The sequence below is a fragment of the Salvelinus alpinus genome, chromosome 29 (genome assembly GCF_045679555.1).
Source record: "Salvelinus alpinus chromosome 29, SLU_Salpinus.1, whole genome shotgun sequence".
NCBI classification, from domain to species: domain Eukaryota; kingdom Metazoa; phylum Chordata; class Actinopteri; order Salmoniformes; family Salmonidae; genus Salvelinus; species Salvelinus alpinus.
In genome coordinates, this window is record NC_092114.1 from 29335612 (window position 1) to 29349992 (window position 14381).

At 43.3% G+C, this 14381-nt stretch overlaps 1 protein-coding gene across 3 annotated transcripts; it reads right to left on the reverse strand.

Moving 5' to 3' along the window:
- Window positions 1-718: 718 nt before the first annotated feature.
- On the reverse strand, window positions 719-13893 carry LOC139558398 (anillin-like). 3 transcript variants are annotated; one of them, XM_071373492.1, is made up of 24 exons: window positions 13708-13893; window positions 11892-12045; window positions 10945-11439; window positions 10396-10751; window positions 9769-10162; window positions 9345-9589; window positions 9043-9150; window positions 8772-8913; window positions 8342-8547; window positions 7991-8136; window positions 7262-7409; window positions 6706-6841; window positions 6360-6536; window positions 5990-6116; window positions 5852-5900; window positions 5700-5753; window positions 5133-5165; window positions 4842-4860; window positions 4500-4612; window positions 4092-4145; window positions 3669-3755; window positions 3328-3435; window positions 2904-3076; window positions 719-2567 (listed from the first exon to the last, which is right to left on the reverse strand). In XM_071373492.1, exons 1-24 carry the CDS (start codon window positions 13723-13725, stop codon window positions 2453-2455), a joined length of 3657 nt encoding a protein of 1218 aa, XP_071229593.1. In that variant the 5' UTR covers window positions 13726-13893; the 3' UTR covers window positions 719-2452. The 3 variants fall into 3 exon arrangements, with proteins under 3 accessions (XP_071229593.1, XP_071229592.1, XP_071229594.1); XM_071373491.1 differs by having other exon boundaries at window positions 9769-10165; window positions 13708-13892; XM_071373493.1 differs by lacking the exon at window positions 4092-4145 and having other exon boundaries at window positions 9769-10165; window positions 13708-13892.
- Window positions 13894-14381: the final 488 nt, after the last annotated feature.

The window sequence follows — 14381 nt, forward strand, 5'->3', positions numbered from 1 at the left end:
ATTCACATTTTACATACATTCTGGTTAGTTTGCGAGCCAAAGGTAACATGTTAGTGTAACCGATGTGAAATGGTTAGCTAGTTAGCGGTGGTGCGCGCCCCTACCTGGTTCGAGCCCAGGTAGGGGCGAGGAGAGGGACGGAAGTTACATTACTATAAACATACGTAGACACCTGCTTGTCGAACATCTCATTCATTAATATTGAGTCGGTCTTATTCTAGCAAAGACAGTTTCAATTTATACTGAACAAAAATATAAATGTAACAATTTCAAAGACTTCACTGATTTACAGTTCATGTGGAAATCAGTCAATTGAAATAAATTAGGCCATAACCTATGAATTTCACATAATTGTGCAGGAGTGCTGCCATGGGTGGAGCGTAGATGGCATATGACCACCCAGTTGGTAAACAGCCCCACCAACAAATGTGCACAACATTTTAGAGAAATAAGCTTTGTTAGTGTATGGAACTCTTCTGGGATAAAATAAAAATAAAAATTCAGCTCATGAAACATGGGACCTACACTTTACATTTTTGTTCAGTGTAGATAGGTTTGGGAAGTGGCCATGTACAATTTAACAAACACTGAAATATCTGTTTAGTTTCTCACCCTTCATAGCCAATTTTATATTGACATGCTCCTCTACATATGGTCTAAAACACAAAACAGTACCTTAAAAATGCAACCCTAATCGTCTTAACAACAAAAAACACTATTTTGGTTAAAGCTGGCATTTATTTAAGTCTCATCGTTTCAGAATTACCAGTACATCAGGAATATTTGGAGTGCTTGTTGTTCCAATGAAAGACTGGCATTTAGACAGGACAGATCAGAGGATATAATAGAACTGCCAACATCTGGAAAATTAACATTGTGCAGTAATTCATAGGTAGATAAGACACACATGGATGTTTTGGGGGGGAATAGTAAAAGCACAAAAAAAGTTATGCACTCAGTCCTCTAAGCACATGCTTAAAACTTGGACTGAGAATAAGATTTGCAGTTAATGACAGTGTATAGCTATACTAAAATGAGAATAGAAATCTGCCCATAAGTTATTGCAATAACCTCAACCGTCAAAGTTATCCATTACAATATAATGGTGGTAAAATATACTCATATCTGCTGACCCACACCCCCAGTTTAACTGTAACCATTTAAAACATGTACACAAAAATATAAAACATCTACATAAAAACAAACAATATTAAGGTTGTTCTCGTTCCGTAGTCTCATTGACCTAGAAGTTTATAACCACAATGCGCAACATGATAAATACAAGATTAGCTATAGCTAAGATTGCAAAGGGGAAAAAAGGGAATAGCAAAACAAGGAGGGTATTGGAGTGGATAAGTGTGTGGCTAAATCTAAAAACCTGTTATGGTTGTTCAACAGTGCTTTCAAATCATGCCATTCTCCCAATACTATGAAAAAGTGGAGCATTCACATGCATGTATAGAGACAAAATTCTGGTGCATCACCTTGGCACTGATGCAGATTATTCTAGAATTGGGTGTGACAAAGGTAAATATTTAATAATAATGTTCCCCAAATCAGACAGATTCAACCGAAAAAGCCACATCTCGTCAGCATAATGTATCGTGTGAGTAACAGCATAGAAAACCAAAATGCAACCTTCTCAAAATTCTCTCAAAGTTAGGAGTATGGCTTCTACACTTTGGAAATGCATAGAAAATGCAGGGTCAGCATGGATTGTGTAAAAGCACCAGCAGCCCTCGTCAATACTGTAATATCTACTGTAGTACGGCTTTATTGATCTCTCTCACACTCATAACTTAAACCAGGGATGGGCAACTTCAATGTGGGTGGGGCCACAAAATCTGAACTCATCACGAGGGGCCGCAGTGGCTGTCAGGTCTTAGTACCCACATCCATAACCACATGCAGCGACCAAAACATTTTTTAGCGGCCCTCTTGACGGGATAGAAAATGTTTTAGTTAATTTCCTGCAATTCGACACATTTTGCCATGGTCAGAAAGAAATGTTTGCAGTTAATGTGCTATCTGAGTGAGAGTGACTAACAAAATCAATGGAGCCCCCCCCCCCCCAGAATGTAATTCAACTATGACTACCACAAGTTTAGATAGCTGGCTAGACAATCTAAAAAATGTTAGCTGACAACATAAAAATAAAAAAAACTGCTGATTCACAACCAAATTACACCTTGTATAGTCTACTATAACTCTCAACAGTAAATTGAGACCATGACTGAGTTGGGGGGGATTGATCCGCCAGTTGCCCATCCCAAACTTAAACTGTCTTGACTGTCCACTAAAGCACCTCTAAAAATACCATCCACTGGTAAATCTTATTTAATAACTTTCATACTGTATTGCACTTAGTCATTGTGTCACTGATAGTGACAGTCCAGATGAGACCCAGAGCCATTCCGGGTGTTACCCTCGGGTCCGGTCGGGGGCTCTGTGCTCAAACAGGCCTGTAGCAGGAGTCTGGCTGCCACATGCGCAAGTCCACTAGGATCTGGTTGAGCTTCTGCATCCACACGTTCCTCTCGTCCTTGGTGTCGGCACACAGCCAGTTCCTGCAGGTACACGGAAAGAGTCATGTGTTTCAGTATACTGGACCCGGAGACCCAAGTCCAATTCAGTTTCCTTCTCCCTTAAGTGTGCACTCATTCACTTCCTTGAAGGCATTGGATTGGTTTAAGAAATATGTTAATACTAGACACTGCCTACACCAATACAATTGTTTTAAAATCTTTGAGGGGGAGTAAACAAGTGCTCACTTCAGGGAGAAGAGTGCAAAAAATAGAAAACTTGTACTCAAGTGCATTAAGTGTCAAAATCAGCCAACATTCTTCACGCAAGGTATTTGCCTACAAAACACAGTGCGATGGCAACTTCGACCAGAGACTTACTTGGTGACACACATTGTGTTTTTACACTGGCTGACGAGCGTCTCTATGTCACTCTCTCTCTGAGGCCGGACGGTGATCAGCTCAAATGTGTTGGGCCGGGCACAGAACTCCCTGTTGGCTGGCTCCACCTTACAACTGGTGCAGTTGGCCAAGTTGATGCGTCCTATTGGGTTCTAGAAAGACATGGATCCGTCCAAAGAAATAGATTGACAATTAAAATATATAAAAAGCTACTAATTGGAGGCAACATGAATTGGCATGCGGATACATTAAAACTATCAAGAATTACCTAAATAAAGCCCGAAGGCTCATTTCCACTGGAGTCCTACAGTATTGTGAAATGAGGCTCACAGGGCTTATCATTCAAGAATAAAGGCTCCAATAATAGTGATCAAAGGCAGGTTGGATCCACATCCTCTCTTACCTTGCGTTTCTCATCATCAGGGTAGGTCCAGTAGGAGATAGAGTATCCTGACAGGACACACCATCTCCTGTGCCATGCTCCAAACCCACTCACATCCTCAAACATTGTCTGAAAAACAGAAGGAAGCTATTGAAACTGCTTGTGTAATAAAGCTTGACTGAGACATGAAGACGTGAATGCCTAGGCTTGGTCTCTGCTTCCTCTTTGTGGTCTAAGCAGGGTCCCTATAAACACACTGACAATTGCTGTGTAAAAAGGGATTGATAAATACGCTTTAGCTCAGCAGGCCAACAGTCTTGGGGTGTGCAGGGGCCCTGCGTTCAAAGCCAGTGTGTACTCACCAAGAAGCCTCTCTCCTCCACCAAGGAGCCCACCTCACACTGCATCTTCAGGTAGAGGTGTCCCTCCAAGGGGCACAGGAAAGGCACCTACAGATTACACAGGACATGTTGTAACACAGTCCTCAGCTGTAAGACTACCAACACCACCACAAAATGCTTTCATCGGGTGACAGGAGAGATTGTGTTAATCGGGCTTTAGACTGAAACACAAGACTGAAACGGAAGATTCAATTGGATGGTGAAATACATTAACTGGACACTGTGCCTGAAACACCCCAAAAAACATCCAGCACAACTTATTTTCCTTACAACAATACCAACCAACTTGTAGATTGAGGTTAGAAATGTTAGTTGGTGCCACAACAGAACCACATTATGTCACAAACCCCAAAATATTAAAATGGTCATGGATCGATTAGCAACCTTGCTGTGAAACATGTCTCTGAGAAGTGCTCTTTCAATGCCTTCATATTCGATCTAAAAGAGAGAAACAAGGTATGTGTGAGTGAATGAGTGTCAGAGTCTGGCAGGTAGCACACAGACCGTGCAGGTGGCAAAAAAAGAAGGGGATTTTTTTTTTTTAAGACTCAGATTGGGAGGCCTGTCTCCCTGCTCAGGACAACTGTCAGTTCCAAACTCTACAAATGTTACCTGCTCCCCTATGACTACACTGGACATTAGCTGGAATTGTGTGCAGAGATACAGCCAAACTGGAAATAGAGGGTGAATTCAGGATATAATGGAAGTGACTGCATTGTACAACAGTGAAAGCAAATGAGTTAGAACATTAATATTATATATTTTTATGTAACAAAGGTCTTTGGATTTTACCTTCTCCAATGAGAACTTGTTTTTCCCAATAGAGGCTAGCGTTAGCTTGTGAGACCCAACCAGGACAAAGTTACTGGTGCGTACTGCATTAGGGCCCCCAGGACTGGCCACCACTGTAAAGAGCATTAGGAGGATGTTTTAGCAATGTTTTTGTAATTGCGCAGACATTATCGTCATCCAGAGACTTGCAACAATAAGCTCAACTTAAGTAGGTGAGACAACCACACATCACAACAACTGCAAGTAAAACGTTTATAAAAATATCCACTAGAAAAATAGTTATTTAAATAAGCACAGTAAGACATCAGGGTTCAAATTCATCAGCCGAAAAAGTATCCTTACCTGGAGTCAGACTGCTCTTCTACAGGAGCAGCGAGCCAGAGATGTTAGAAAGAGAGGCATGTTTTGAATCATTTACAAGATGTCTGACTGTGCATACAACATACATGACAACATAATCTACACAGTAACAGAATATTACTATAATGCATTCACCGATGCAATTCTACATCTCAAGTGGCAATCATTTCTACCAATCGCCCCCATAACAGATCCGATAAGTGTTCAAACAATCCGCATATGACTACAAGGCAGTACTGTCTGTATTAGAGGTTGGTAAGAATGAAAGCTTACAGTGATGGCGAGGAACCTCTTGGGAGTGATGGCCTAGAAAGAGAAACGGTTATTCAGTTTCAGAAGGTTACGTCGGGACACAAACAAGTGAATGGGTAATTCAAATCACTGACTAAGCCAACTGCATTGTCAGCTGTGAACAAAGCCTTCCATCCTACAAAAGGGACCCTTCACCGTGTGGAATGAAAAGTGGAGCCTGTAGGCCTAGTGTGTGTATTTGGCAGCAGCAGGCCCAGGGCCTGGTAACACCAGCATTAGTTGTGTTCTACTACCGAGTAGTAACATTACACCCACACAAAAAGGTGAGTGGGGTTTTAAAATCAGTCCCTACCGACAAGCACAACTCATGGGCATCGTGAACATGGCTCCAGAGTATCTGAACACACACCATCTCATCTTAGAGACAGGACGTCGTTTGAAAATGGCTCTAAATGCATATTCTGATGCATAACAATGGCAATGTATTCAAGTAGAAACTAGCAGCCAAGATACAAGACTATGCTCAGTTCCAACATTCAATAAACTGATTTGTAGTTTGTTATGGCACAGTTGAGAAAATATAACTACCTTTGACTTGCTGGGCTTCTTTCTCTTGTCAGGGTTCAACTCACGCTTCTGCACCTGAAGAAATAACCAGGGTTAGAGTAATATCCCAGATCAAAGAAGTCAGAGTCCTCCTCAAACAATATCTGCATTTGCCGAAAGTAGCAAAAACTCACCAGGCAGTAAACCTCAATATCAATTGCAAAGTCATTAGAGACGTCAGGCCTAAAATGGAAGCCAGAGAAAGACATTAGAACAGGACATGAGTGGTACTATTCTACAGTATTCCAGAGAGAATGTGTAGTTTAACTAACATGGTGAACTTGGTAGAGAAGGTGATCGCGTCTCCACTGATAGCGCTACGTGTGCTGGCTAGGGGAGTAGCAACTGTATTCTCAGCTCCAGCACGGATCATGATGAAGAAGTAATGGCTGGACCACTCTGGAATAAACACATAAAATAGAAAAGGTAATGATTTCAGTCTAACACACTATACATGAAGTATATTGAGCAATGTACATTTGGATCTTGTTTTTGACAGTACAATGTGGGAAACAGGATATCAATATAACTTTGTCCCCTAAAGGCAATTTGGATGCAGGCAAATTACAAAAAAATACCCATCATAAAATAAAATTTTTACATTTGATAATCAAGTAACAAATTGTAGTGTGTTGGGTCTACCTGGATTGTTAGCAGCGGAGCAGACAAAGTCAGCTTTGAGGGGCAGTCGTAGTTCCAGGAGGGAGATGGATCCCTTGGAGGCTGTGACCCCCATGTCTCCACCCTGCCCCATTTGACCGCTAGGACCTTCTCCCTTCAGACGGTCCAGCTCTGCCTTCAGGGCCCCCCGCTTCTCAGCTGGAGGGAGACAAGAATATAAGACTGATAAGAAAACTGAACGTAATGTTAATGTGAAATGCATGTGATAATCTCAAGATATAACAGCCGGTCCCCAAGGCATATGGAGCAAATTGGGATTGGCTGTCAGTATGTCCACCCATGTTGTAGGGGTGGAATGGGAACTCACTGGCTATAAGCAAAAGCCTCTCAGCCTCTGCCTCCACCTGCGAGCCTTTCCCATGCTCCTCATCAGTACAGCAGTTCAGGGCCTGGCTAGCCTGGCTGATCACTGTTTGCTGCAGGTTCATCTCATTGGTCAGAACCTACAAGGAATCAGAAAGAAGACATCTCATTGGTCACATGGAATGAGGAAATCAACATCAGTGGTCAGAAGAACCTACATGGAATGGGGAAAGATCCCAAGAGATGAACTTACTAGAGGTCATATCTTATGCACTCAGCATTTACACTTGATTCTATGAAAGCAAGTTTTTGTACAGAGTGAGATCCTTCTCACAGTATGACCCCGGAATTGTTCTTGTGCTGGCATTGTGTTACCGAGTCAGTTTCTATCCAGACAGACTTTTGGTCTGCACAGTACGGGACCATTCGTTTGCTTGCTGTCAGCACGGCGTGTTATAGGGACCATATGTGCAAATTACAGCCGGCACTCTGTTCAGAGGCGCTAAGTACTCTTGGCCGGCAGACGCACAACAATCCTACCGGTCTGTTCATGCCTTTACCTGCATCTTCTGTTTGACGTTGGTGTGTCCTTGGCTCCTGGGTTCCTCTGCTGCTCTACGAGACACATCCTCCTTCCTCACGATGACCTGCCTCACACGAGGCCTCTCCGTACTGTCCTTGATCCTGGTCGACCTGTACGCATCAATACTGGAAGAGAAAGGAAAACATATGTAAAGACTAAAATCGATAGTTATGTATGGCAATATTATTTTTGGACGATATTGATATTTGACTCAAAATATAGATTTGAAAGAAAATATATATTAAAACAAGTTTGCTACTGTAGGTAGCGTTAGCTTGCGCTAGTCGGCTGTACCTGCGCCAAAACGCCAGTATTTTCCTCTTATAGCTCGTTCCCCCATCTTCGTTAAATAGCGAGCCAACATTTTCAGCACTTTCATTTCACTGACTGATCAAAATGCGTTTTCTCATTCTCTCTCGTCTCTCTGCAGCAGACAGTGAGCAATATGTTTGGAAAATCAAATCGCAATATTCAATCACAATACATACAGAATTGTGAGAATCGCAATAGTATCGATTCATATCAGCACCTAAGTATCATGGAAACATCGTATCATGAGGTCCCTGGCAATTCCCAGCCCTAGTCGTCTCTTGAACTCAGTGAAACTAAATTAAATTAAAATAAAAGTTGTTGATGTCTCAGTAGAAGGGGTGAAGCTCAGCAAGCTACATTAGAGTTTGGGTATGGGCTTTAACTGGTTGGTTACCTGTAGGGCAGGTTGTGGCCATCATCTGTCTCTAGGCTGTCTGATGACCCAGCCCGGAGCATGCGAGCCCTCTGGAACTTACTGGGTCTGGAAACACTGTCAGGAGTTAGGCTCTTAGCGTTGAACGAACTGGCTGGAGTTGACATCTGGGCAGGGATATACATGAAAAAGTAATTAGGTTGGTCCCAAAAAATACATAATTAGCCATAACATTATATCTAGTCCATGGGCACAAATAAAATATGACAAGCTGGCATTAAAGTAGTTGTACGTCCCCAAGACATTAAATGGCTGAAAGATTTTACTACTTTGTATGCTTTTAGTTGTTTCCAGCTTTGTACTTTAACTCACCATCATCTTCACTGGGCTCTTGACCACAGCAGCCACAGTCTCAGAGAAGGGGGCGAGGATGGACATAGAGGAGATGTTCAATTTATCTTCCTCCTCACCACTCTGCACCTCGCTCTGGTCATGGAGCCCGTCAAAGATCTCGTTGATCACATCAGAGTTGATGGACTGGTCCACGTTCACCTCTAGCTCATGACTCACATCTTCGTCTGCAATGAGACAATCGTGAGTGGAATATTATATAGTGACGCCAACGGTATGAACTTAGATTGTAAGGACTGCTCTAATTAAGTTAGTTGTTGACCGAAACCATAGGACATTAAAACACTAACTTGCATCCGATTCAAGCATCCAAAGACTTATTTTTATGATCAGTGTACTCTTCGAAAGCCAAGTTAGTATGATCAAGTAGTATGCTCAGTAAGTACAGTACCTGATTCCTCCACTGAGAATACTACTTGCTTCCCAGGGCTGGAGGTTGGGTTGGTGGCAGCAGGTACATTGAGTTTTTTGGGTGCTGCATTCAGGCCATCCAGAGGGGAAGCAGTTTGCTCATCAGGCTGCTCAATCAGATCCTGAGAATAATTATTACAGGCTAATTTAGCATTTCCTTCCTAATTGCTTTGCAGTCATCCATCATACAACAGTCTGCACATAAAAGGTTGGTCCAAGCATGGTCAAAATAAATATACTTCACCACCAACCTTGGCCTCTGTGTTTCTCTTGGTGTCTGCCACTTCAGCCTTGATCTTCCAAATGTTGTTCCCTTTCTGGAACCGGTTACGAATCTGAGCAAGTTCCGACTCGCGCTCCTGCAATAAAGAACAAGAAAATGACGATGTTTAATCAGTTTTTCAACAGTCTGGTCACAAAACAAATATCATAATACATGTGTAATACTTTATTTTCAAAAAGAGCTTACAAAAATAAAATGCCAAAGTGCTGTACAAAGGCAAAACTAAAGACATTAAGGTAGGTCTGAGTAAATAAAGTGAACTGTACGTACCAGTTTCTGTGCAAGGTCAGCGGTGGTGGTGTTGGCAAGCTGGGCAGCTCTCAGCCTCTCCTTCACCAGCCTGGTGTTGGGGGTCCCAGACTGGCTTACCACAGGGGTATGACCAGCCAGGCCTGCCCCAGACGGGTTTACTACGGTTGGGGTACGAGCGGCAGCTCCATGGCTGGTATCAGTGGAACTCAGGCTGGAGTGCTCCTGGCACCTCTCCCCAAAACGCTCCATGAACGACTTGACACCTGTTGGAAACAGAAAAAGATTTAGTAACTCTTGTGAGGACAATGGAAGTGGACAGCAACAGACAAATGAGCAGAGACTGCATATTAAAACATGTGATATTTCAGAACAACCTAATAAGCTGTCAACTTCAGCTTAGGAAAAAGAAACCAAGCTAAATTGAGTGCTCATTCTAGCTCACCTGGAGTTCCAGTTGCTCCTGCGGTGCCGCTCTGCTGCAGGGGAGTGGCCGGGGTGGTTTCCTTGGTGAACCTCTCCCTGGTCTGCAGGACAGAGGGCCCAGTGTTAGAGGGCTGTGTAGGGAGCTCTGACTTCTTGGGGCTGGCGTTGACCTCCAGGGCTCGGGACAGGGCCTGGTTCTTCAGGGGACTCTGAGGCACAGGTGAGGCGGAGGGAGCACCTTTTTGGGAGCTGGGTGTGAAGGCTGAGGCTCTACCCTGGCAACTCCTCTGGGGACTGGGTAAAGGAGAGGGGAGACCTCTGCTAGTCTGTCTAGCTGGTCTGGCATCATTTACGTCAGTCTTCTGGGGGCTGGGAAGAACCACTCCGGTGGACTTGACTGGGGAGTTGAAAGGCTGCTGAAGAAATGCAAGACGGAAATGTATTATCCAAACTATTCTAAATAACTTGTTACTGCACACTGCTTTCTTGCAAAGCATCACCACTTATCTTAATTTCTACGTTGAATCTTTTTCACACCCAAAATGCCTCTATAGAATCAGCCTCTCCCATGGGATGACATATTACTCACACAAAAGTTATGTACATCATAATTAATAACCAAGCCAACTGTCGCATTATGACTCACCTGGTTGGAGTCCGGAAAAGGCTTGCTATTTGAAGACTGACTCATTTGTGTCCGGTCTGCAGCCACAGAGATGGGTTTGGCACCTGCCTCTCTCCTCCAAGCAGCGGTGGCGATACTGACACTACCAGGGTTCCCTTGTGCATAGTCTCTGCTACGAGGGGCGGCATGGCTGAGGTCGTCCTCCCAGGACCCAATGCTGGCAGCGAGGTTGGCCAGTCGACCCTTCCTGCCCACGGAGGCTTCTGAGGATGCAGCAGCAGGGACAGGTGTGGGTACCGGGGCCACAGCCTGCCTAGGGTGGGCCTGGCTCTTTACTGGGGACAGAGCTGCTGGGATGTCTGGAACCTCAGAGGTACCTTGAAGGGAAAAATATGGGCATTAATATTTGTCAGGCAAAAACAAATATGCTTTTAATATGATTGTAGTAGTCTAATTCCACACTGATATTGTTGTGTAAAAATGTTGGTTTTCAGGTGATCTATAAAGGTTAAGCAGGTGCTACATGTGCAAATGAAATTATCTAGCTAGTCAACAGGCCACGTGCCTTACCTTCAGAATCCCAGTACTGCCTCTGTTCAGCCAGTCTGGCCAGGCGAGACTTCATGGCAGCAGGGGTAGAGGAGGTGGGAGCCTCCCTCTGCGCTTCTCGGTTCCTCTGAAGAACCGGGCTAGCAGGCACAACCTCCACATTCTTGGTCCTCTGTGGCTGTGGAGCAGCACTCACAGCCACTTTCTCTAGTTCTGGGGCAGAGCGTGCTACCTCCCTGGCCTGCTCTGGGACAAGCTGTGCTGCCAGCATGGGCTCTGGTTCAGGAACGGGAGCAGGAGGGCGGACAGCCACCCTCTCCAAAGAAGAGGCGGTAGAGCGGATGCTGGCTGGGCCTGTTGGGGGCTTCCGGTCAGTCTGGGGGTCTGTCAGAGAAGGGGTCAGGGTGCGAGGAGTCATTGAAGGCTCCCTGTTCTCCTCGCCAATCATGGTGGGCTGGCCAAGTTCACCTGAACGACTCCGCTTTGAGGGAGAGGGCTTGCTGGATGGGTGAGGGGCTAGGGGTGAAGTGAGAAAGACCATAAGTTAAGTTTATACAGTGGGAGATCTCCAATCCACAAAATTAATATTTAAGTATTTGCCTTGAGTACCATATTAAAGCTCACAGATATACATATACAGACGATCTGAAACGTCACCATTTTGTCTATATTTGAATACAGCATAGGGAAAGCTGCAGCCATAGACCCATCCCACTGACTTGATTTGAACAGATAATTCTCAGTGAGCCGTTTCAAAGGTCAAGCTTCCGGTATGGAAAACCATACATGTGCAGGGCATGAAGTTCAACCCCCTCCTAAAGGCTAATGGAGACATCTAAAGGTTACATTAAAATGATTCCCATCAATGCAATACTTACTATCGCAGCCAGAGGGATCACAGGGCTAGAAAATGAATGTATTGGGAAATTATGTTGTATCACATTGAGAATAAATGAGTAAGATCTTACCTTTTTCGATGACAGGCACTGTGACCAGGCTGTTGCAGGTCTCAGCCAGAGGCTCCCTAGCTCGCTTGGCCATCTGTCTGTTAGCAGCAGTGGGTCTCTCTGCCATCTTCTTCTGCAGGTTCTCCCTGCGAGCACGGGTCCTCTCCAGGAGTTTCTGAACAGGTAAAAAAGCACGTTATTAGAAAATATAACACATTTGCATTTAAAAGCAGTGTCTAAACCATTTGTTTTTTTCCTTCTAATTTAAATTAATCTAATAATAACATAACTCAGGAGTAGCCTGACTTACCATCTGTACAGCACTGACTAGCACAGATAACAGTGAAGGACATTACACACCATTGTAAACTTAAGTTTGTGCCATTTTACTATGCTTTCCTTTCTGCTCTATTGCACCCATAGTGAGCAGTGGATGGCGGGGGTCTATGGCTTCAAAATAATGAATAAGTTTTAGTCCACGTCATAGGGTCAAGAGAAACGAATAGGTCTGGAGGAGATAAGGCTGCAGTTGTCTCTACACTCCTCCCTGGCCACCTCCACTCCTGTCAGTTCTCATCTGTACGATAAGAGCGTCTGCTAAATGACTTAAATGTAAATGTAAATGTACACCAAAACCCTAGCTGGCCTCCCAGTCCAAGGCAAGATTTATTGCCCTGGCTGCTACAGTGCAAGACTCAACACATTCCTGGCTGTTTCAGTTGCCTAAGCGTCTCACACCCAGCCAGGATGTGTGGAAAACTTGTTAAAGTGTGTGTCATTCCTCAGGAATGAGCCCCTTCTGACGTGTTGTGGCTACTGGATTTGAAATCTCCCGGGCATTTCTATTGGTTGGAATTTACATTTTAGGGATTTTGCATACCGCTGCCAGCCACTGCTTTTCTATATCAGAGTTGTCATGAAACACACTTAGTTCCAAACTGGAGTGACTTAAAAAAATATATATATATACACTCACTCCTGGCACATTTGGTAAAATTGATAAAGCTGACAGAGTGCATCAGAAAGGGAAGTTTACAGACAGATGCTGTATGGAAATGAAGGTGGAAAACACATTACTGTATTCATACAATTCTCTTCTTCATACTGTAGTTGACTAACGAATCCATTCATTACCTATTAAGGACATATTAAGGGAATTGTAGTATTCTCAGATTCCTCTCTCCCTGCTCGCACGTTAGGGGAGGGGCTGAGGTTTTTTGACAAGATGACGATCATCTGACTGCCTTATGCTGGCATGCAATTTTAGAACAGTATTATGAATTATGAAGAGGAAAGGTAGCAGGCTAACATTAGCTATAAAATTATATACGGTATGGAAGGTGTCAGGGTTTAGATGTCACTTCTATACTATTTGACTTGGCTATCTAAAGTTAGCAACGTTTCCAACAACTTTCAGTTAACGTTATACATTCGAATTAAGCTAAAGTTAGCTAACGTTACCTAGCTACACTAGTTAAGATATTTAAATTCACATTTGTTGAAGAACAAGTTAACGAGGTACTGTAACGTTAGTTACCAGTTACCTAGCTATGGGACACAACGTCGGGAGTCTGTATTAGTTTGACTTGAACCAATACTTTCAATGTTACGTCCCAAACGCTACTACCAGTTAGTTACCTACGACACAAACGTTAGATAACGTTGTTTTGAATCCAGGTTTTACAACATTATTTCAGTTCTACAAATATGGGTTTGACAGAGACTATCAAACAAGTTTACCATATTTATGCAATGCAACAAGAAATAATGTTTTGTTGGCTAACGCGTTATCGTTAGCTGGCCATGGCAGTTAGCTAGAAACAAACTGTGCACTCACCTCGGTAAACGGATCCATTCCGATAAGAGTTTCTTTGTTCAAATCTATTGATTTAGCTAACGTATACTGAATAATCGTCGTTTATCTATCCTAATACACTAAACGCGGACAGCTTCTCAGCCGCTGTTTCTGCAGACGCGTCGTTCGTTCCTTCTTTTTTTAAACAAACAGATCTGTTCAATATTTGAATTTCAGTGCTGTGTTCACTGCGCAGACTCCGACGGTTGGAATCACGCGACAGCCAATGATAAACCCGATGGGCGTAGACAGACGCAGTCTAGCCATTCAAGTCTCTCTCAATTTAATTCAAGGGCTCTCTTTCTCAATTCAATTTAATTCAAGGGCTCTCTCTGTCTCTCAATTCAATTTAAGGGCTTTATTGACATGTGAAACATATGTTAACATTGCCAAAGCAAGTGAAGTAGATAATGAACAAAAGTGAAACAAACAATAAAAGTTAACAGTACACATTACATTCACAGAAGTTACAAAAGAATAAAGAGATTTCAAATGTGATATTATGTCTATTTACAGTGTAGTAACGATGTGCAAATAGTTAAAGTACAAAAGGGAAAATAAAAACAAATATGGGTTGTATTTACAATGGTGTTTGTTCTTCACTGGTTGCCTTTTTATTGTGGCAACAGGTCACAAATCTTGCTGCTGTGATGGCA